This window comes from Ctenopharyngodon idella, chromosome 13, assembly GCF_019924925.1.
Source record: "Ctenopharyngodon idella isolate HZGC_01 chromosome 13, HZGC01, whole genome shotgun sequence".
Classification (NCBI taxonomy): Eukaryota; Metazoa; Chordata; class Actinopteri; order Cypriniformes; family Xenocyprididae; genus Ctenopharyngodon; species Ctenopharyngodon idella.
This window is the reverse complement of record NC_067232.1, coordinates 18,331,032-18,355,839: the sequence shown is the minus strand read 5'-3', so window position 1 is coordinate 18,355,839 and position 24,808 is coordinate 18,331,032. Positions and strand designations below refer to the sequence as shown.

Here is a 24,808-nt window from a genome sequence, read left to right as displayed (position 1 = left end):
CCGACTGCACTCATCACAGCTTTTTCCATACTCATTTCTCACTTAAATAACTCATTACATGCCAGTGCAAAAATGTTGGCACAAACACATTCAGATTGCTCTTTTAGTGTAGATGCTAATTTAGAAATGCTGGCAAACTGAACTCAGCAATTACTCAGTAACAGAATCGAGTGAGGGAGACTTGAAGAGGAAATGTTATTCACTTCAATTAAAACTTCAAACATGAATACAGACTTGATAATGGTTATGCATGAAGTGAATGCATGTTTATTAAATAAATTATTTAAATGTTAATTAAAATGTGAAATTTCCTTAATATATAAAGTGGCATCAAAAAGCATTTGGACATACTGAAAAAACTTTTTGAACAATAAGTCTCCAAATTCTTTTTGAATCCACTGTACACATTAATATCTCATGCACTCAACAATACAAATGACAACAATATGAGTGGAATGCTGAAAGTCTGAGCATCCTGAAAACACCAAGCGAAGGATAAAATTGCAACAAATAATCCACAGTAAATATTAAAGGTATTGCAATATGGCATTAAGTCACACAATTATGAGAAAAACCCAGTAACATTAAATTATTAACAAATATACATGACACCACAAAAAATGTACAATACTTTTCTAACTCAAATAATGCTATTAAACTTATAATGAACCAACGTGTTAGTACATTCATAGTTTACTAATAACAGTCTGCAAAGGCAAGTTAACTTCCGCCTACCACTTGAAATGAACTGAACACCATATCCCTCATACAGTATAACCAAATTTGAGTTGCATATTGAGAGATATGCAAGACACTAGTTTCACAATGAATGTTAAATTAAGTAAATTTATTAAAACAATGTACAATTATATAAATATGCAAACCAAATGCATCTACAAGACCAAGCACAAACAAAAAACAAAACAAAAAAAAGCAAAAGGAACTGGCAAATGGTGTGTGCTACTGTATCTGACCACAATGAACATTCATTGTATTAAGAACAGAACCATATTATATCTTCCAGATGTTCAGATGAAGCAGTGCATATCAGGTAGATGTGGTGTTTTGTCTTAAGACTGTCCTTCAAGTAAGTCCATACAGATTTAGCCCTTGAGAAGAATATTGTCTTCATGCTACATGTCATCACTTTCTTTATAGCCCATTTTCTGTAAATTAAACATCTGTGGTTGACTGAAAAACAATGCAAATACATATATTTTTATGATAAATAAAACTGACAAAAGTTATTGGTAGGCTACTATTAAAGGTAAATATGAACTCTGAGATGCTTTCAGACAAGCAATTCACTGATTCCCCACAAAAAGTGTCTTATGACCTGAACCATCAATATTTGAACTCTCAGCAGAGGTAATCCGGTACATTACATATAAAAATTTAAAAGCATAAAATGAGTAAGAGTAAAACAGCAAAAACCTAATAAGGGTTTGCTTCGTCACACAATCTTAGGTGCAAAGAAAAAGAAAGAAAGAAAGAAAAAGAAAAGGGAGGAGACTAGGAAGACTGAGATGAAAAGAAGAAAGCAGCACAAACACAGCAAAAACAAAACTGTCATCCAGTATACTTGACTCCAGTATACTTTCATCTTCCGAACAGAGGCAGATGGGTGAAGTCAAAAGATTCAGTGACAGAGCGTGTGAGGAGAGCACTAATATTTTTTCCGCTCTGCTCGCTTGGTCTGCTCAGGGCAGCTCGCTCAACCCAGAATGCCCTTAGTGATATGCTGATTCGAGGATATGTGAAAGGTTATGGAGTTCAAATGTTGTTTTAATTAAGTTGTGAACTGTATATATAAATGTAAAATAGTTAAGAACGAAGAATGAGAGGAAATTGAAAGGGTGTGTAGAAATTGAGTTAGCAAAGATTCATTTTGTGATAACAACAAAGTTCTTTTTCGTTCTTTGCTTAGGGGTAAAAAGAAGTTCGAAATACCTTCACATCTGTTAGTGAACATCGAGCGTATGGAAGCTTGTTTCTGCCATGGAATAAAAAAATTAAAAAGTATTTGCGACTTTTTATCTCAAAATTCTGACTTCTCTCAAAATTGCGATATAAACTCGCAATTGCGAGAAAAAGTCAAAATTGTGAGATTTAAACTCATAATTCTGACTTTTTTTCTTGCAACTGGGAGTTTATATCTCAAAGTTTTTTTCAAAGTTTCAACGTTTTTTTCTCTCAGAATTGCGATTTTATTTCTCAGGAATTCAGAGAAAATAAGTCGGAATTGTGAGATATAAAGTCGCAATTACATTTTTCATTTTTTATTCAGTGGGGGAACAAGCTTCCATAGGAGCATTAGTGGCGTTTAGACGACTGTAAATATTCGGGATGTGACGAGATCTTGTGATTTTAAAGTGACGATATTTCTCGTCAAGGTGAAAAGCTCTCGCGATATCAGTATGACAGAGTTTTACAGTGCGCTATATTCTGTCATTTACAGAACAATAAAGATACTCAGAATATAGAACCGAAGAGACATTCATTACAAGATTATTAGTTAAAACATTGTTTTGCACTTTGTGACTTTCAGTCGAATGAAAAACTATTTTTCCAGTCGTATCCTTCGTCACTGAAAATTTCTTAAAAAATAGTGTTAAAATATCATCTCGCCTCGTGTGCCAAGTGTATCGTCACACCCCTAGTAAATACGTGCTGCTCGCTTTCCTTTCTATAACAAAATAAACAACTAAAATGACAGCGGTGAGAAAACAGCAGTAAATAAAGCATTCGATCATAACGATGTGGATTTTTGTTTGATGTTTGATTCAGCTCTGCAATTCGGCACTCCAGTCAAATCACGTCATGTTTATTTATACAATATATTGCTTTAAAGCCACAACTATCATAACTGTTACCTATTTATAGGCCTACTGCAACTGAGACATTTATTCAAGAAATTCATAGATAGACGTATAGACCTTACGTAGCCCCGGACCTTTTCAGTGCTGCGCTCTTTGTGTTCTGTCTTCCGGTTTGTATTTCCACAGTATGAAGGTAAGATCTTACGGATTTACTGCTCATTTTAAAATGTTCCCGCACTACTGACATTTGTTATGACATTCGCTTCAAACATTTCAAACAACTTTAGTGAACTCTACAATAAGTCAATCCACTTCACCAGCTAATTCCCCTTCGACAGCGATGCCATAGAAATAAACAGAGCTAGGTTTATGTTGGAGCGGGATTTGCTCCCATGCCGGGCATTCGCTTGGGCCATGAGCGATTGAGCGGAGCACACTGGCATAGAGCGGAATATTGAGCGTCGCTCACATGCTCTATTCAATGACTCGTATGTGCCTTCAGTAAATCTCACCTTACTGATTCTGGATCACCATATTAATATCATCTATAAAATAAATAAATAACTCAATCCAGACTACAATCCTTGCAAAATTATACAACTAAATTACACAGAAACATGGTCTTAAGACACACTGCTGCCCGTGAAAAGAAAAATGTACAAAGTTTGATGTTAAAAGGTTTGCCATATGTTAAACTGTGAACATGATATTGACATATGTCTTATAAAAATATTCAAGTAACATGGAAGGATGTTTTCCATACAAAGCAAAAGAAATGAGAGAGAATTATATTCAAATGCAAAGATAAATATAGGTATTTAAAAGCATTCCACAACTTTTCTTTGGAAAAAAACAACAACAAACAAACCAAGTAAAGAACAAAATATACATACAACACCAGCATGAGGGTGTTTAAACAGTCAGAAAAAAAGGAACAGCGCTTATTTCCCTGTAAACAATTAAAGCGTATCGATGTCATGAGCAGTTTTCACCTCACCAGCACTGGCCAACACAGAAAGATCACTATTACTTCTCTAATCTCTCATCTTTGCTGTGTTTGGTCAAAAAAGAACATAAAAGTCTGAAGCCACATTGAATATCTGGGATTCAAAATCTAATTTAAACATGGAAATAAGCTAAAATGTACAAGAAATGATGTGAGATATTCTGTCTGTGTTAATTTTTCAGTTTTCTGATTATATAATTTGTAACGAAAAAAATATTTTTGTATAAATTTAAATAAAACAATAAATAAATACTACAAAAATAATAAATGGATGAATAAATATACATTATTATCATATGTTAAATTATTTTGTGTGTTTATAATGTGTCAGTCTTTATATTGTATCAGCGCTCCATTATCATCAGTGCATCTGAGGTGATAAACGTGACAATAACTCCCTTCACGAGCAGGGCTGGAAAGTACACTTCTTTGAAAGTTTTTTTGTTCTTTTTTTCAAAATTAGTTTTCTGAAAGCCTGTTATTTACATTAACTTAATGTTTGTCCTCATATGTTCTGTTTTAGATTGCATAGCGCCATCACAACTGAATTAAAACTCAACTTCACATCAGCCCGAAGAAAATAAGCAAATGTACATAAAATTCTCATTTCACCTGCGTTCAAAATACACAAACCTGTCCGTTGTGATTAGTGTAATGACGGGACTTGAATTCTCAAGTCATAGCCACAAAACATGGGAAAATGAGTAAATGCATTGGTCACAAATATAGGAAATGAAACGGAGATAAATGATGAAATTAAATGACAACACCAGTAATGGCTGCTCTATGGGGATGGAGTTTGCTGTAGTCTTCTCCTGCAGCAGGGATCCTACATTTGTTTTTAATAGGATTTAAAGCTTATGTAGATGAGCTGGTTCATTGGTTTTCCAGGGTCTCATCAGGTTTGATGAGGATGCGTCAGGTTCTATCCCGTCTGGCGTAAGGATGGAAACAGTCACTGGGGTTACATCTTCCCTGTGGACCTGGGGGCCCCGGGGGACCTGAAGGCCCCTGGAATCCCATTCCGGGTGAACCTGTAGACAAATCAAGAACAGGTAGTTAAAAAAAAAACTAGATTGATAGAAACTAGATAATGTCTGTGTGGAACTCATTACTATGATGCTGAGGTATTGTGGGCACATTTACCATTGAGTGATCACAACAGAATATTTCAGGATAAACACAATAAAATTTCTTTTCATGGGCTTGTTACCCTTTAACTGCGGAGGGTGGGAGGAAGATGGAAATCACAGCACACAATGATAACGGTGCGCCATGCAATTATAAAGAAGCCACAGTCAGAAGTCTCCTTTGTATTTTTTCATTTGAAGAACAATCAGTGAGCTCTTTGTACCTCTATAAAAGAGCCGTTCATTAAGGAATGCCGTAGTCATTAGTTTAGTTTGGAGCCATTATCTGCCTGTGCTTTTAAAAAGTAAAACATTAAAGCACCAATTTAAATAATTGCTGCTATCTGTATGTTGCAGATTTCAAGAGTGTGAAAAGTGTAAAGTACGGTCATCAGGGAAACGCATTTACAAGCAACGATGGCCTTTCTGGACCCCAGCAAAAACCCAAAGCAATGTTTCTATTGTTCTACATGACAGATTTTGATCTAGCCTGTCCATCCTTACAACTCAAAAACATATGCTATTATATAAGAGATAATGTACCTTAAAAACAATCATCCTCCTTTGTTTTTTTTAATTATCTCTACTCATTACATATTGTCACAGCTCATGTATTTAAGGAATATTCTGGGTTAAATACATTGTAAGGTCCATTGGCAGCATCTGAGGCATGCGGTCAATTACCACAGAAAATAGTTCAATTTATCCCTCATTTTGTAAAAACAAAGATAAAAACATGTTTAAGCTAATGCTCTTATGGAAGACTATAGGAAAAGACATTCTGAAAAGTCTAAAGCTGGAATACAAAGGACTTAGGGTGTGTTCACACTTGTAGTTGGTTCATTTGGTCCGGACCAGCACTCACAGTGGCATTTTTAACACCGAACCTCAAGATACGTTCACAACCGGATTGGTCGGCTTTTATGGTGTATATTTTGTGACAGAACTTACCGAACATCCAAAACAATGCTGTGTGCTGGGTTAAATGGGCTCTTTGTATATGTGTAGCCTGAATGGTATTTTGACCAGCTGGGAACTCGTGAAGAGCTTATGCAATGCGTAAAGGAGTCAAAACAGCAATAGGAATCCCTCCGTCGCAAATGCAAATGAAGATTTGCTGGCGGTTTTGATGCCTGTACTGAACTGTAATGGGCAACATCGTGACTATGACGAGAAAAAACAGGTATGCTTGAGCATTCTGTCCTTTTTAGGGTCGCATCTTGTGACATTATGTCCTGTTTTTGGTTCGTTTACATGTCTTTGGTCCGTGTTGCGTTCACGTTTCATTCAAACCGCACCAGAGTTCTTTTAGAAAGTGGTCCGAGACCGCTAAAAAGATGGGTGTCGGTCCGCTTCCAAACAAACTCTGGTTTGGTGTGCACCAGGGTTTGGATGGCAGCATTCACACTTATTCAAATAAACCAACGCTATCTCACGAACAATTTGTATGTATTTTACGAGGTGGCTAATTGGGGTTTAGACAAATCGTATGAATTTGTACAAGTGAGGTTGTACGAATTCGTACGATTTGTCTAAACCCCAATGACGGGTAGGTTTAGGGGCGGGGTTAGGGGTAGGTCATTTGTACGAATTAGCTACCTTGTGAAATATGTACGAATTGCCGTGAGATCGGCTTGAATAAACCAAACTAACAGGGTAATCGCACCAGGGTTCGTTTTAATCGAACCAAACATGCCAAGTGTGAACAAACCCTTACACTCAAGTTCAAAAGTTTGGGTCAGTAAGATTTTTTTAATGTTTTTGAAAGACGTCTCTTATGCTCACCAAGGCTGCAGTTATTTGATCAAAAATACAGTAAAAGCAGTGATATTGTGAAATATTATTACTATTTAAAATAGCTCTTTTCTATTGCAATATATTTTAATTGAATTTGAAATAGCCTATATACTGCATGGCAGTTGAGGGCGCTAGAAGCAAGGAGTGAACAAAACGAAGCGAAGAATTCGGACATTGACGAATCGAGTCAGAGAGCTGTCGCAAAAACTTTGTCACATACATTTATCCTATATGTAGCTTACTTTAGAAATAGGTAATAGTCATAGTGACTTTAGTTTGTAATTATACATACACTATATTGCCAAAAGTATTGGGACACCCCTCCAAATCACTGAATTCAGGTGTTCCAATCACTTCCATTTGCCAATGGGTTTTTTTAGGCTTCATGTCGGGGAAAAATAAATTAAGTGTGTAAGGACTGCCATCTTGCCTTATTTACAGGGGTGCACATAAGTGGTACGCAGGTGCGCATGCGTGGTAAAATATAAACGATGCGCACCAGAAAACATGGAGGGAAGCGCTTTTGAGTACCAATGTTTTTGAGGACCGGTTCACAGGGACACGTTTACTTACTGGAGTAGGATTTTCTCCTTCTCTGGTAAGATAGCAATCATGGTGATAAGTGCGTTCATTAATTATTAGGTGTGCAACGGATCGCAGTTAATCCGTGATCCATACGGATAAGGTCCAGCGGGTCGGCACGCATGTGATTCGCGGATTAACTGCTAAATTTAACCATCATAGAGTGAAAGTTTATCATTTGGATGTGTTTTGTCTCACCAATTAACACATTCAAACGATTTTAAAAGCGGAAGAAGGGGCGAAAATCGGCTCTCAAACACCGAATTAATTCCTCTTTCGCGTTTACTTGCGCATGAACGGACACATACACACAAAATTATGTCAAAATACCCGTCTCGGCAAGTATTCTCTCGGTTATGTCATAAGTGACCAGTTGAGAAAGAAACCGGATGTGTGTCAGTTATTCGGTCCGTGCTTTCCTTCTTAAAGTGACAGCAGCCTAATATTCTTGCTGTTGTCTGTCATTAATGTTAGTAAAAAAAAAAAAAAAAAATCATCATCATCATCATCTACCATGTTTGAGAGAAAAGAAGATAGTGAGGAGAGCAGTCAGGAGGAAAGTGATCAGGACAGCTTTTAGGATAAGTGTGTCATGTAAAGTGTGAGTACCAAGCAGCATCTCCAGGTGCTCCCTTGAGAACCAGACCAAAAAAGTTATGTGCACCCTTGCTTATTTATGACCCTGTTTTGATGTAAAGTAAATGGAGTCGATTCCATCGACTCATACAGTGGGAGTCAGGAGTCGAAGTCGACTCCAAAAAACCTGGAATCAAACACCCCTAAAGAACATCAATTATTTGAAATAGAAATTATTATTTCTATAATATTATATTTTTTACTGTCATTTTTGATCAACTTAATGTGTACTACGCTGAATAAAAGCATAACTTTTTAAAAACATTTTTTCTTTATAAAAAAAAAAAAAAAAAAAAAAAAAAAGACTAACCCCAAATTTTGAATGGTGATGCACATGAATTATTCAGTAAACAATTGTATCTACATACTTAATCTACATACTTTTTCTTGTGGTATATGAAAGATATGTCACAGAAAGAATCGACAAAATTTGAAATGTTTATCCAAAATATATATAATATAAAGGATAAAGGATATAATATATCCTAATTGGCTCAACAGTGCTGGAGAGTTTTGTACCTGGTGGGCCAGTGGGGCCTGGAGTTCCTGGAATTCCCAACCCCATTTGACCCCGTTCCCCTTTCTGCCCCCGATACCCTGCAGGGGGTAAAACACACAAAAACCCAATGTCAGATGTAGAATATATATGTCTTTATATATCTATGCAGGGGGTAATTGTAATTGTGGGGGGAGAGAGAGAGTTATGGTCATGTGATGATTTTATTAGAATACTGTACTGTATTCCATCTTTTACTAACAGGCAGAATTTACCCATCACTACGCTGTTTAGTTAGTATTTTATTAAATGAAAAAGCATTGACAGATACTTTATCTTAACAGTTTAGCTGAGACATAATATCCAAACAATTGGCTTCTAGATTCAGATGATCTCCATAAAAGTGTGTCCTTCAAAAAAGAAAAAGAAAAAAAGTAACAGTTGGAAATGGTACATACTGTAAAGCCTGTTCAAATCTGCTGTGTTACACAACTAGTCTACGAATTTTCCGAATTTTTAAGCCCTTCAAGAGTAATGACAAATCCATCTATCAGAAACACGCTTTCAAAGTATTTAAAGAGCACCACAAATGCTGACAGTGCTGGATGGCATGTCATACACAGCGGGCAGGAAAACCAACAAACAAAAACGCATTAGCTGATGCTGATCTTTTAGTATTGTTTTTACACACTCAGTAAGAAACCAATCATAAGATCATCATTTTAATGGCATGCAGAAAACTGCCTCCAGTCAAAATACACATGCGTTAGTGATGTGTTTCCTCTAAGGCAGCCTAGCCTGAAAGAGAAACACTGTAGGTATTAATAAAGAAAATACCCAAGAGATGCCAAATAATGCAGTAATCGTCAGTGCGACCAGTACTAATTTACATGTGCAATTTACACAAGCAAACACACTAACTAGCTAACTAATTAAAGTGTGTCGACACCTTCAGATGCATTCAATCCAATGCAATGGCATTCCATGGAAGGACAGCACTCTACCTGCGGCATCACATCATGGCTTCCTGTGGCCGCTCACAATCACTGCATTATCACCCCCTGCTCGAGGCGGGAGTTCATACTGCACAGTTATAAGGCAGGGGGAGCTGCAATACAATACTTGCGAAATGCAGCCTGAAAACTGTTATCTTGCTAAGATCTTACATTTAAAATCCATTTTCATACTCGAAAAAAAAAAGTCTAAACCTTGTGGAGAAATAAAAATGAGAATGAAAACAATATATAGAAATATTTTAACATTTAATTCAACATTAAATGGCTTCATATTTCCGTTAAATTGGCAGATTTGCTCATATAAACCACCAGTTAATAATAATAAAAAATCTTTAAAAATGTTGCATTGAGATTAACAAAAAAGCTTGGTACATTACTATGCATAAAATGACAATATTTGATATTCATATAATAACTGATCACTCAGCATTAAGTATAATCGGGTATGTTCTTGGCATGCAGGAAAATACAGCTTAAAATAAAAATATAAATTAGATACATTTTAATGAAACCAAGTTAGAGGATTTCATCACCATAGGACACACCTTTAAATGAAAAAAAAAAAAAAAACGTTACAAAGGGATTAAAAATGTTATCCCAAAAAAAAAAAAAAAAATGTTATACAAAAGCATGGCTGATTACACTTGAGCTTTGTAAAACAGTTGCATAAGTAGTTTTAGATGTTATGATGTTATATGACTCTCAAACTGCATGAACCATATACAAATGTGGTTCATGTGCATAAGTCATTTTAAGAAACAATATGAACCGCAATAAATAATTTTGTTTTAAGAATATACACTGCCCAGCCAAAAATAAGTCACCGTTTGGATTTTTATAGGCAAATACTTAAGAGTCTATGGATTAATGTTGTCAAAAGTACAGACTGCGATACCAAGTCGGTACTGAAATTTTTAAAAATGTGACGCTTTGAGCGCTGTTGAGCGGATTCGTAAACACCTCTGATTGGTAATTGTGTTCACGCGCTCATCAGATATGTCTATAATTAGCTACAATGATTAACGCTTCAAAAACATGTTGTAAATAGACATCAATGATGCTCTATTTACACCCGCTTTCAAATTCAAACACTTCCGTGTGCTTCCGAACGCTCCTGTGCGTTGATCATTGTAGCCAATCACAAACATATCTGATGAGTGCGTGAACACAATAGCCAATCGGAGGTGTTTACGCATCTGCTCAACAGCACTCAAAGCGTCACATTTTTAATCTTGCTATTGCTGTTGGTACTTTTGACAACACTACTATGGATGGATCATTATTACAGTTATTATTATGTTTTTGGGATGTTATATGTTTAGCAACGGTTCTTTTACCCTAAAAGATGGAGTGTGTAGATTTTCATTTCTTAAACAACCATGCAGGGAGACACATCATGGCCATATTGCAGGATGACAATGTCAAAATTCATCAGGCTCAAATTGTGAAAGAATGGTTGGGAAGGAGCATGAAGAATCATTTTCACACATGAATTGTCACCTCTGAGTCCAGACCTTAATTTCATTGAAAGTCTTTGGGATGTGCTGGAGTAGACTTTACAGAGTGCTCACCTCTTGCATTGTCAATACAAGATCTTGACCAAAAATTGATGCACCTCTCGATGGAAATAAATGTTGTGATGTTATTTCCATCAAGAGGTAGGGTACAATGGGGTTAAAGCTGCTGCAGGGCAAAAGGCGCCTTTGATTTTATTTTCCTCTGAACCTCTAAATGGCACAAAAACCTGCTGCAGCACTTTCCTAAACATCTGCTTTTCAAGATAAACGTGCAAATTTGTCTGATCCTTGACGTGATCACGGGCAGCAGCGCAAAGTTGATTCTGAGGTAGTTTGATCTAATATTTGATTTTTTTTTTTTTTTTAAATGTTATTGATTTAAGTAGCAAATGAGAATCGATTAAATTATTGAATATATTTTCAGACAAAGGTCTTGTTAATGATTTTCAGTTTTGTTCAAGTTTTTCAATAACAGAAGAATATGTAAAAGTATGGTATTTTGGGGTAAAAAGCGCACCTGCTGTTGGGGCTAAAGGCACAATAATTAACATTAAACAGCTGTCTGACTTCTCCATTTGTTGACATGACATGGTTTGATTCAGATGGAAAATATCATATATCAAATTTGGTATACACCTTAGAGATAATCACCATATATTAATAATGAAACCATTATATTTAAAAATATTATATTAATCATATCATTTATTGTTACTACTGTTAATCTATATTAAATATTATGGTATCTCCTTCAATGCTTGAAGAATCTTTACTTTTTTAAATAATTTTATTTCTGTATTTTTTTTAAAAAAAAAAATATATATATATTAACATTTTAATGACATTTATTGAATAAAAATGAATTATTTTATTACTCAAAATAAACAGAAAATAGTACAAGCTTTGCTAAAGTGATTCTTTTGAACAAGTATTAACCTAGACATTACTAAAAACATTATTTTAGATAAGGTATTTGTATCAATACTTGTGCCTTTTGCCTTATACCCGTGTGTGGGGTAAAATGTCCCCCTCGCCACCTCATACATTTAGATTTTTAAACAAAATGAACCACTTTTATGATTTATTTTCACACAAAATCTGTTGGTCCATCAATGTTCAATACAAACATATATATTTTTTCTGCAATCATACACTTTGAGAGTAGTGAAAAGCCTATTTTTTCTTAAGGTGTGCCTTTAACCCCTGTTGTACCCTACATCAATTTTTGGTCAAGATCTTGTATTGACAGGTGAGCACTCTGTAAAGTCTCCTCCAGCACATCCCAAAGACTTTCAATGAAATTAAAGTTTGGACTCAGAGGTGCCAATTCATGTGTGAAAATGATTTTTCATGCTCTCTGAACCATTCTTTTACAATTTTAATCCTGATGAATATTGGCATTGTCATCCTGGAATATGGCCATCTTCCGACATGGTTGTTTAAGAAATGAAAAGCAACACACTCCATCTGTTAGGGTTAAATGAACTGTTGCCTAACATAAAACATGCTAGAAACATAATAATCACTGTAATAATGATCCATTCATAGATTCTTAAGTATTTGCCTATTAAAATCAAAACAGCCATATTTTTTTTTTTTTTGGACGGGCAGTGTATATGAAATAAAAATAAGTAAAAACCAAATAGCACCCAAAAAAGAAACAAAATGACATAAAAAAGCAAAAGCATTTAAATTCAACACCAGCATTTAGAAGCGTTCTTGAGCAACACCTACAAAGACGTATTATTGGTGCAGATTCTCATTTAGTTTAACCAGCAAGAAAACTGACCCCAAGTGGAATTAATGTGACTCAGACGTGTAAAGATTGCAGAGATATTTTTCTTCATAACAATATATTTTAGCATATCACATGAAAAAGTGGCCAAATTGAGGATTCCAAAGGAGGACAGACTCCAGTGGAGGATGACGAGGAATAATGAGGAAATATTACCGGCAAACTTTGTCAAGCCACACAGAGGTGCTCAATTTCTGATTTATCAGGGTTAAAATTCCATCTCTGATACCTCGCATTGGATTTGTGCCTGCAGAGAAACTTTTCTCTCCAACATTCTCCAAAGCACAATCCGCAGTTCAATGTGCCACACAACACAAATACACATTAAAGTGATAGAAATTGGCATTTCAGAGCTTCATCCGCTGTTATAAATGCATCATTACAATCTATATATAAATAATACAATCTTCACAACATTTGTATACTCACTCAGCACAGCCCAAAGTATGAGGTTTCTTTGCATGGACATCAATTATTAGAGTTCAAATGTACACCATAGTTTTATATCTTGAAAAGCATCATGTCCTAATGGTCAAGGGTCCTTAGGAACTCAGACAGGATGGACAGAACCAAACTGCAAGTCATTATTGATGAGAAACCCTAGAGGAGCAGTACATTAGTTGCCAGTCTTTGATGAATGTTCAGAAATGCTTATTTTTTCACTCCCCTTCGTTTTTTTGCTGAGCTTAATCCAACAAAGTGAGATATTGCGTGGCTTTTTCCATCCGCTCACTTCTCTTTATCTTTCTTGCTCTCACAAGTCTGTCCAGGGCGATATTACATTCTCCTATTCTGGGTCGGTTCTTCATCCGTCTTCATATGTCCCGCCAGGCTCTAGGCACCATATGCCACTTTGTCATGCAGCTATCTGCCACCTTTCTCCTCTGACGTAGCAAGCAAGATCTCTCACACCTAATATTCCAATCAACGGCCATTTTTGCATGCCGTGTAGGAAGGACATTACCGTCTTGCTCATTTCCTAGTCTTCTGAGCTAGATGATGTTGGCTCAAATAATAGAGGCTAATGTGATCAAAACTTGAGGTTCAAAGCTTGACTTGGCCCAAAAAGCAACATGACCTCAAACCGCTCAGTTCAGTGCAACTCAATCAACCATTTGAGGAGCAGCCGACACAGTAAATACAAATATAATACATACACATAAACACACTCTTTTCCACCAAGAGACAAAAAAAAGCCCTGGAATCCTTGAGAAGCTAGCAAAAAAACTTAGCTTAATACTGGGGAAACAGATGAGTCATATAAATAAATTATGGTCTTGCGCATCTCTGTTTTTGTGTGAGCCAAGATAATTGTAGGAGCAGCGTAAAGAGGTCCATAATATGTTTAGTCTTTTGGGTTTTGGCTCCTACCTTGGGGGCCTGGAGGTCCTGGCTCTCCAGGGGGTCCTGGGGAGCCATCATTACCGGGTGGCCCCGGAGGGCCATGTCGACCCTGTGCGGCTAATATAGCTGCTGGTGTCTTCTGCAGCAATGCGTAACTGTCTGAAAACCTCTCTGAAAAAACAAACAAACAAAAAAAAAACATTATATTATATTATATTATATTATATTATACAAATTCCAGAAATGTTGGGACGTTTTTTTAAATTTGAACTTTCAAATCACATGAGCCAATATTTTATTCACAATAGAACATAGATAACAAATGTTTCAATGGAGAAATTTTACACTTTTATCCACTAAATGAGCTCATTTCAAATTTGATGCCTGCTACAGGCTATTGGATGCCCGTGGTCTTCAGGCCCTCAGACGACACTGCATCACTCATCGGCATGATTGTGTCAATGATATTACTAAATGGGCCATGTAATACTTCCAGAAACCATTGTCGGTAAACACAATCCGCAGTGCCATCTGCAGATGCCAACTAAAGCTCTATCATGCAAAAAGGAAGCCATATGTGAACATGGTCCAGAAGCGCCGTCGTGTCCTCTGGGTCAAGGCTCATTTAAAATGGACTGTTTCAAAGCGGAAAAGTTTTCTATGGTCAGACGAGTCCAAATTTGACATTCTTGTTGGAAATCACGGACGCCGTGTCCTCCGGGCTAAAGAGGAGGGAGACCTTCCAGGGTGTCATCAGTGTTCAGTTCAAAAGCCAGCATCTCTGATGGTATGGGGGTGCATAAGTGCATACGGTATGGGCAGCTTGCATGTTTTGGAAGGCACTGTGAATGCTGAAAGGTATATAAAGGTTTTAGAGCAACATATGCTCCCCTCCAGATGACGTCTATTTCAGGGAAGGCCTTGTGTATTTCAGCAGGAAAATGCAAAACCACATACTGCAGCTATTACAACAGCATGGCTTTGTCATAGAAGAGTGCGGGTGCTGAATTGGCCTGCCTGCAGTCCAGATCTTTCACCTATAGAGAACATTTGGCGCATACATCAAAGATGACCACAAACTCTTCAGCAGCTGGAAACCTATATCAGGCAAGAATGGGACCAAATTCCAACACCAGAACTCCAAAAACTCATAACCTCGATGCCCAGATGTCTTCAAACTGTTCTGAAAAGAGGAGGAGATGCTACACCATGGTAAACATGCCCCCGTCCCAACTATTTTGAGACCTGTAGCAGGCATCAAATTTGAAATGAGCTCATTTTGTGCCTAAAATTGTAAAATTTCTCAGTTTAAACATTTGTGATTTTATCTATGTTCTATTGCGAATAAAATATTGGCTCATGTGATTTGAAAGTTTTCATTTTATTCAAATTGAAAAAATGACGCAACATTTCCGAAGGTCTTCAGTGTCACATGATCCTTCAGAAATCAATCTAATATGCTGATTTGCTACTCAAGAAACATTAGTTAAAGTCAAAGGTCTGTTGAAGTCGACATTAAAACACTGGCTGGTATTACACTAAAAGTCACCACACTTTATCCTAACTGTTCTCAGTTTTGAAGCCCATCTGGTAAAGATCTAATTTGCAGTACTGTTAACGTTGACAACCGCCTTTTAAATGTCTTTCAAAGTTTTGAAAGACACACACACACACACACACACACACACACACACAAAAAGAACTGAAAACTCTCATCTACTGGTGGAGACTACAAGAAAACACCTCAGTGGTGGCAGATGATGTACCTTCAAATATACGCAAAACTTCATTTCGGATGAATGTTTTAATTTCCTCCAAGGCAGCTGTATCTCCCTGAAAAAAGAAATGAAAGTGAAGAAAAGAAGACAGAGAGGGAAAACAAACATCAGCACAACATGATTTGCAGATTAAAAAGTGCAGCTACGAAATGGCAGTGATTCATGTTTTATTCATCCTGAGAAATGTTGGAGTTCTCAGAGACGTAGGGATGGATGACACATAATAGCGTAATCACCATCTCTCCCCAAAGCATCTTGCCATTCATGATCACTGCTCTACACAGGAGGCCTGAATTTTGAAGAACATCTCGTAGGAAAACAAATCTCTTCCTTCCAATCAAAAACACACCTTTCACAGTTCAAGGCCATTCTGTCAAACGCTCAGGGGCCCTGCGATGCTCTGTGCCTCAGGCAGCATCCTCGCCTGAATGCTTGTGGTCGGTTAAAACGAAATAGGCTAATGCATTTTCAGTGTTGAAAATTTCAGCGATCAGTCTAAAAGCCCTTTAACATGACTCGTGTCAGGGTTTCAAAATTTGATTTGATTTGACAAACGTTATTTACAAACGGGGGATTCCATATGTCACAACAGCAACACGTACTACAAGTTAAATATATAAAAGATAAATAAACAACATTTACACCAACCAAACACATGTCTGATACAATAACACAGTATACAACAAATCATAATCGACTTTCTTTATCTCTCTTTTGAGCAACATGGATAAATAAGTCTATTGCTAATGAGTTTCATGAAGGGTTTGAGATTTATGATTCATAATGGAAGACTAGCCCTCCTAATCAGTTTGTTAAGTCTGTTTTTTTATCCCTTTCAGAAATCCCACCACCCCAACATACAACAGCATAGAAAATAACAGATGCTATTTCAGTATCATAAAAAGTCATTAACAATACCTACCTGGCACACACCAAAAGCAAGGTAAAAAATCCCCCCTCCCATGTGCATAACACAAGTGTAATGCACAGATTTGACTTCAACAAGAATTTCAACAAGGTTTCCATTACAGATTTGCGTAAAACTTTTGATATACATTTTTAAATGTCAATAAAAATCTATTGCAAATTGATGCCGTTTCCATTAACTGATGTTATGCGACTAAAACATAATTTTTTCCTCTCACGACAAGTCATTCCAAAACTCATGGCAATGGATGTTAGTAGATTTAAGTGTATTGCAGCCACTGCACTACCCATTATTTTTAATCAAAGGAGACGTAGGTGTGTTGTCCAAGCATTAATGGCAAGGAAAGACCCTTATACTTGGTAGTGGCCTATGTATGAGGTGTTTCTGGGTATTTCTCCCTCCTATCTGCTTCAGGGTCTTGTTAAATTGTGGCCCTTTTTTGTTGTTTATAATCCAGTATTCCTGTAATTCTTTTGTCTTTTATGAGTTTAATAAAGAACTGTCTCGTCTTCCAAACATACCGTAAAAACTTTTTTTGCGATATATGGGAGTTTTTGCAAAATTGACAATTTGGCAATTTCAATTTGGTAATTTCAATTCAGTAGCAATAAAGCACAAAACGTGCAGAAAAAAAAACAGAAAATAGTGAAAGCGAATAATTGCATGCATTTGAAAAAGTACTAATGATTGCTTTGAGATGGTCTTGGTAGCATCATTTTCTTTTTGCAAAAATAACAAGGTGTTATTCACGGGGGGAAAAAAGAAAACTTAATTTCCGCACTGCACATTCATAAAACTTCATGAGGAAGTTGTGATGTTTGATTTGTGAAGAAAAAGTTATTTTGAGTTGGATCTTTTTATCCATTTCACAAAACAATTCATGATCAACAGTTCATGCCCCAAATTTTATTGTGTTCTTCACAGAAGTTTGGGGTCAGTAAGATTTTTTAAAATGTTTTTGAAAGTCTCTTATGCTCTCCAAGGCTGCAGTTATTTATTCATGTAAAATAACTATTTTCTACAACATAAAACGTAATGTATTCCTGTGATGGCAAAGCTGAATTTTCAGCATCATTACTCCAGTCTTCAGTGTCACATGATCCTTCAGAAATCATATGCTGATTTGCTGCCCAAGAAACATTTTATATGATTATCAACGTTGAAAACAGTTGTGCTGCTTAATATTTTTATAAAAAACATTTTTTATTTTTTTCACAATTCTTTGATGAATAGAAATTTCAAAAGAACAGCATTTATTTGAAATATAAATCTTTTTGTAACATTATAAATGTCTTTAAAGTCACCTTCTTGCTAAGTAAAAGTAGTAATTTCTTTAAAGTTTAGGGTCTTACTGACCCTAAACTTTTTAATGGTAGCGCACAAGTTCAGAACTCTTTCTTTTGCCATTTTTATTGTTCTTTTGTGTCCACAACCTTGCCATAAAAACAGCCATCCTTCAAAGAACATTAATGTTTGTTGCTCTGTGTGCACGATTTACAGAGGTGGAGTTGCGTAGAGCTCCTGTCGCTACTATATCCTTCCACCCCCGCCACTCACACAATACACTCCTGAGCGACATGGTTGTGAGTTTGTTTGATTGGGACTGAGAGCGTTGGATATAGGCATCGCAGCAGGCGGCTATTTGCTGCATCCTGCGCTTTTCAGAGGCTAATGGGTTCGTGAACATGTGTGGGTAATTATTGTTATGCAGAGTTACTAATTATTTATTCTGGAGTGTTCACGCTTGTGTTATGCACAACAAAGCAATCAATGATGGTTGCCCTCTGAACAGCGTGGGGTGACCCCACGGTTATGGATTCGGGCTGGGGGCCAGGAGGCTGGTGTAGATTGGGAGAAACGCCAGCAACTGGATCTTTACTGAGGTCAAATATGTGCTCCACCTCCAGAAGAGTGTGCAGTCACTGTAATCTGTTCACACTGACAGTTGCTGCAGGTTATGGAGTAGCAGTGCAGTTGATTGTAGTGGGTGTTCATGCTGCTGAAGGCCCTAAAGTTTATTTGAGTGGCTGTGCCACTGGCCACAGCTTCTGAAAATCTGATTTCAAATGGGATGTACTGTTGAATCAGATTTCTTGACAAAAAAAATATATGGCCATGTATCACTGATGTTACTTCAAATTGCTTCAATGCCAACTCACATCACAAACCAATGATTACTGGTTGCTCTATTGCCGTAAATCTCTGCTGATGTGAACGTTCCTTAACCCTGTAAAGCCTGACACATGAACATATGAAACAACAGTAAAAAATGTTAATAATTTTTTTTAACCAAGCTATTGAAATATGTTCCTAAAATTAATAAAAATATAGATTTTATTTTTTTTTTTAATAATTTAATTTGATGTAAAAATGTAAATGATTATTAAATAAATACAACTCATATACCTGCTCTATCATATTTGATACACACATTTTGATCATGATTTTTTAATGTATGAAATTGTTAATTTTAAGAAAGCATAACTTAACGTAAATATTAATTTTAAAATATCAATATAAATAACAAAAAACAAAAAAATCTTGCTTTTAGTTTATCAAAATCAACAAAGATTTCCCAGAAGAAAAATGTATTAAAATTAAAATGTATCAAAATGTACATTAAAATGTATCAAAACATATAATATATATGGTGTTAAAATGTTACATTTGCCTGCAAATATACAATACACTAATTCCCAATTCCAGTCCTCACGGTCTGCACATTTTGAATGGCAGTGCCCAGAATCCCCCCTATACCCTCATTCACTATTCCCTACACTAGTCCACTAATATAGTTCACTTGAGGGAGTGAAAGAAAAACGAGTGGGTGAATTTGGACACTGAGTGCACCAGAAGGGCTGCCGCTTTTGTGCTTACTGTTTAATAATAATTTGAAACTTAGCAAACTGACATCTCCAGTAGTATGATGAAAAGATTCATCTTGAACTTTGTCATGGAAACTATGTATAAAGCTTTTTTTTTTGTTTTTTTTCCCCCTTTCTTTAATGTAAACTCTAAATGTTTGTTTCAATGGAAGTGCCTTACATTGTTGATTGTTCCCTGTCTTATGTACATTAAGCAAAAAAAAAAAAAAAAAAAAACCTATGTATAAAGCTTAATTAAACAATTAAATAATCAATTAAAAAATAATTTTTACCTGTATGATATTATGCTGTAGCAACATTGGACCAGCAGCTTGGTAAATGAATGGATGGATGATTCAGCTGCGGGCGCCATCTTCTGGTCAAACGCGGGAATTCATTCGGAACGCGGCTCCCACTGTGCATTATGGGTATTCTCTAGCCATTGAGTGTACATCGGTTGTGCACTCGTTATTATGGTGCATTGTGGGACTGAATGAGCACACTTGATAACGTCCACCACCACAAATAGGGGGTGATTTCAGACACAGCCTATGTCTCTCTTATCTGACACGTTCAGTTGAGGGGTGGATTGCATTCAACCGTAAGTGCGCTGCGAAGTGTACTTAAAAGGGTATTTCGCCATTTTAAGATTCCAATCTGAAGCAGGTGTGTTTGTACGCGGCTGCTCATGAGCGTAAAGTGCGTGAGACGCGACAGTTACAAGTCAACTATCGTGATTATGGGTTCAATAAGATAAAAAGACATCTAATATAACTAAATTACGTTTTTTTCTTTGGTTCATATTAAACAGCGCAACATACATTTATCATTTAGTTTAGGGCTTTTGAATTTGACATTAGATTAAGTGAAATTTATAATTAACATTTATACGGATGTATTATACACGTATATTAAATGAAAGTGTGGTAATTTATATTATATTTATTTACAGAAGTATATTATGGCATCAAACCTTAAACTACTCTAATATGCGCGACTTGAGTTTCTGGAGGACTGGGATTGGGAACCCTGGTTTAAAAGTATGGGGTTGGTAAGGTCTTTTAATGTTTTTGAAAGAAGTCTTTTATGCTCACTCAGCATTCAGTAAAATTGTTAAAAAACAATTTCTATTTTAATACATTATATAATGTAATTTATTCCTGTGATAGCAAAGCTGAATTTTCACGGTCATATGATCCTTCAGAAATCAATCTAATATGCTGATTCTAATATGCTGATTCTTATTATCAATGTTGAAAACAATTGTGCTGCTTAATATTTTTGTGGAAGCTGATACATTTTTTCAGTATTTTATGATGAATAGACAAGAACAGCATTTATTTGAAATAGAAGTATCTCCCCCACCAAAAAAAAAAAAAAAAATGTTACTGACGCTTTTGAATGGTAGTTTATGTATATCTAAGCATTAGCAGTCCTAAAGAAAGCCAACCCAACCTCAAATCATTCTATGTAATGAGGTCTTTCAAAATGGAAAGTGTTTTAAAATTTTGATTTAACAAATACTACATTCTGTCTCTATGGCTTGTGACAGTAGGATTTTGTGCATACCAACAGATTGACGGTCCCCGGTGTTGTTGAAGATCCAGGTGAGCCTGGTTCTCCTTTCTGTCCAGGCTGCCCCTGAGGACCAATGGGCCCTATGTCTCCAGCTTTCCCTCTTTCTCCCTGGACTCCTCTCTCTCCTGGAATCCCCGGATCTCCCTGCAAAGGCAAAGCCAGAATATAAATACATCACAACACAAAGAACACATGCTGGCTATTGGGAGCTGCCTTAAGCTTAACTGATAATAGACTGGCTGGATTACATTCAATGCATGATGAAATAAGAGAAACTACTACATGCAGCTTAGAGATATTAGTCAATAATATAGGTACACATTCTAAATGCGTTTACTTTGATTATTGATGTTTTCTCCTTTGTGATACTTTCTATTTTATGGTTTTCTTGTCACATGACAAAATGTCTTCCTGATTCCTAATTACGCTACAGTGATTTTGACTTGGTAAACAAAAAATTCTTAAAACATCAATAATATATATTCAGAAATTGAAAACATGTTCAGCATTAAACTGGTGTATTCTAACATTAAAATGGATTCTGACACACAAATGATTGTCACACTGTCAAACCTTTATATTTTATGTAATCCATCAAAACAAAATATGAACATTTTACCCGTTCTCCTTTAGTGCCTCTGTCTCCAGGTCTGCCTGTGGCTCCCTGTGAAAATACAAACAGAGAAAAAATAAAGAAAAAATGTCTCAGGACAAAAATAATTTGATGGTTAATTTTGCATTTTACATGTATACATACACATTATACAGTATATACACATACATACAAAATTAGCTTCTCAATTTTCTTTTCAAACTGAGAAGATCTCCAAAGGTGGTTCTGTCAGTTTTTTTGTTCTTTTTTGGTCCCCAAAGTAAACCCTCATACATATATACAGCTAAACCGTACTATTGTTCATAGACTGCTCCCAAACTGCATTAGAGGAATGAAATTATTTGGCTGCTTTAATGGCCCAACTTTTCTAGTAATTCAGTCGAGAGCAGAGCGAAAGAGCTCGGTTGATTTACAAATGACCATTTTCTCTCCGAACTCATGAAAGCCGTGAACCTCTGGATCTCATTCTCTTATTCCTCTCTCTCCATCTCCTCTGAGAGCGCTCTGTAGAGAAACACCTCTCATTGTACTCCAAAACCACTCTTGCATTTCTCCCTCCCCTCGCTTTCCCATCTATCTCTGCTCCTCTCTCGCATCACGGCTCCCACTAGCTCCTCAGGGAACATCTCTGTATCAAATTCTCCTGCTGGATTACAGCAGCCGAGCAAAAAAGAAATGCAATCTAGCCTGCGTTTCTAAAGCGGGCGGCACTTTGTGAAAGCATCCTCAACCATCTGCTTTCATCCACACCCTCATCAATGTCTAACACTCTCTCTCCTCTCTATTCCCAGGCTCCTGATGAGGAGAGCTTAAAGCCATCACCGTGCCCACTGAAATGTGTTTCCCTCAGCCCCTGCCATAAAAGAGATGGAAAGGTATGAAACGGAGAGGACCGAGAAACTTCCTTCCTGCTAGATGGCACTGTTGCACCACCGAAAGAGACAGACAGCCAACCATAAACGAAGCAGGGAGGGGGAAAAGAAAATAGAGAAAATTCTCAATGAGTGGTCCAACACCCTGCAAACACGCAGTCGTGCCATTTGAGAAGACAGTGACGTGAATGAAAGCGAAAATAAGGCCAGTGAACTTCCTCCAGATGATCTGCACCCATTTGAACCTTGACTCATCCAAAGACAGCATAAAGGGGGGAAAGGTGGGCTGCTCGTCGAAAATCTTGGTATAAAATCTACCATCTTTGCTCATGGGTGCTCAGTTTTGAGTCAGTTCAAGCTAGCCAGAAAACCCATGTGAAATGTAGGAAATGATGTCACGAATGACAACCAGTGTTGTTATTGTTAAAGGGGGCCTATTATGCCCTTTTTTCAAAGTCTTGATTTTGTTTTTGAGGTCTACTAGAATAGGTTTCAAGCTTGAATGTTCAAAATACACATTATTTTCCACATATTTTATATTGTTGCAGCACTTCTCTTCCCAGTCTGTCAGTAACGTTCTGTTTAGTTCCGGTCTCTATGAAGCACCTCCTTTTGAAAGCTCAATGTGCTCTGATTGGTCGGCAGGACCAGTGTGTTGTGATCGGTCAACAGCTTAAAGCGTGTTTCGGAAAAATCATGCCCCTTACCCTAACTATGACAAACCAACTCAACCATGCCTCGCCATTTTTTTTTTTTTTTTTGTATGCCTTGGGCGGGAATTACTTAAATGAGGGATATTGTGACGTGTTTGTTCCCGGAAGAAAACTCGAGACTACAATTGAGGGGTTTCAGGGAGTTCAGAAACATTGCTCACTGTAAACCCTAACGCTCAAAATAATTAATTAGTTTAAGTAGGACAAACTTAAATTAAACAAATTAGTTCAGTCAAATTAACTGAGTATTTAGCACTTTCATTTTCTTTCAAGGTCACAGAACTGATATATTTTAAGTAAACTGAACTGTTTCATTGTTTTGAGTTTTATGAACTTATTTCTTTTAATTTAGACGAACTTAAGTTTAACTGAAACTGGGCTGGGATTTCTATTTCCCAGCATGCTTTTACGGCACTCGAAAGGGAGAGTAAATGCTAAAATTAAATGTTATATGTATGAGTACAAAATAAAAATCTGCCAGTTCTGCTGACTTAAACATTGAAATTCTCAACCTAAAAATTGAGGCAACTGACTGCCTCAAATTTTTTATTTTTTTTAAGTTTTGACAACTTATTCGGGTTTACAGTGTATACTTATATAGAGAATAACTGCCTTTGGAGTGACTTTGTGCTTTGTAACTTTGCAGACCTTTTTCATGCTCAGACAGCAACATTATACAATAAAGATTGTAAAAACAATATATTGAAAAACCTAAACTTGCTTTGGCAACTAACTGAAATAAAGTGTTAAAATTACTTAAACTGAAAAATAAAGTTAAATAGAAATATAAAAAAGCAAAAAATAAAATAATAAATAAAATTGACAAAAGCACAAAATTACAAAAAAAAAAAAAAAATTAAATGAAAATATAAAAATATTCAAAATATTAATAAATACTACAATAGTACAAAATAATGCAAGATGTTGTAGTTATAGAATTAACCAGCAAGGGCAAACTTAGTCTCAGGCTCAGACACGGACCGTTGGCTGAATGTCTGATGCATATGGCACACTTATCTGGAAACATTTCAGCAGTATCGAAGTCGTCATCTGGTTGGTTGAATTCTACAGGATGTCTGGGAGACGTGTGTGTCACGTTCTTTAATGGTCCGCTTGGAAACCAATGGCGTGACGCCAAACCCCCTCGTAGAAGAATGCCGTCATGTTTACAACTGTGACAACGAGTGCTTATCAGGATCAAATAAATGCTGGATTTTCAAAAGTATGTGAAGTTCGCAGCTCCATTGTTGCAGTAAACTTGCGCAACGTTCTTGAATGAATAATTTATAGATGCATGCCGGTCTGTTATTGTAGGGACATCGAC

At 36.4% G+C, this 24,808-nt stretch overlaps 1 protein-coding gene across 2 annotated transcripts in view; it reads right to left on the bottom strand.

Annotated features, from left to right (window-relative positions):
• Window positions 1-826: 826 nt before the first annotated feature.
• LOC127524964 (collagen alpha-1(XIX) chain) overlaps window positions 827-24,808 on the bottom strand; it is a 204,256-nt gene continuing 180,274 nt past the window's right edge. For both annotated transcript variants that reach the window (XM_051917062.1, XM_051917061.1), the window contains exons 47-52: window positions 21,906-21,950; window positions 21,278-21,430; window positions 15,905-15,971; window positions 14,166-14,309; window positions 8,490-8,567; window positions 827-4,859 (exon numbers count right to left, since the gene is read on the bottom strand). In XM_051917062.1, coding sequence (XP_051773022.1) covers window positions 4,744-4,859; window positions 8,490-8,567; window positions 14,166-14,309; window positions 15,905-15,971; window positions 21,278-21,430; window positions 21,906-21,950 — 603 coding nt within the window. In that variant the 3' untranslated portion in view covers window positions 827-4,743. The remainder of the gene's footprint in view (window positions 4,860-8,489; window positions 8,568-14,165; window positions 14,310-15,904; window positions 15,972-21,277; window positions 21,431-21,905; window positions 21,951-24,808) is intronic.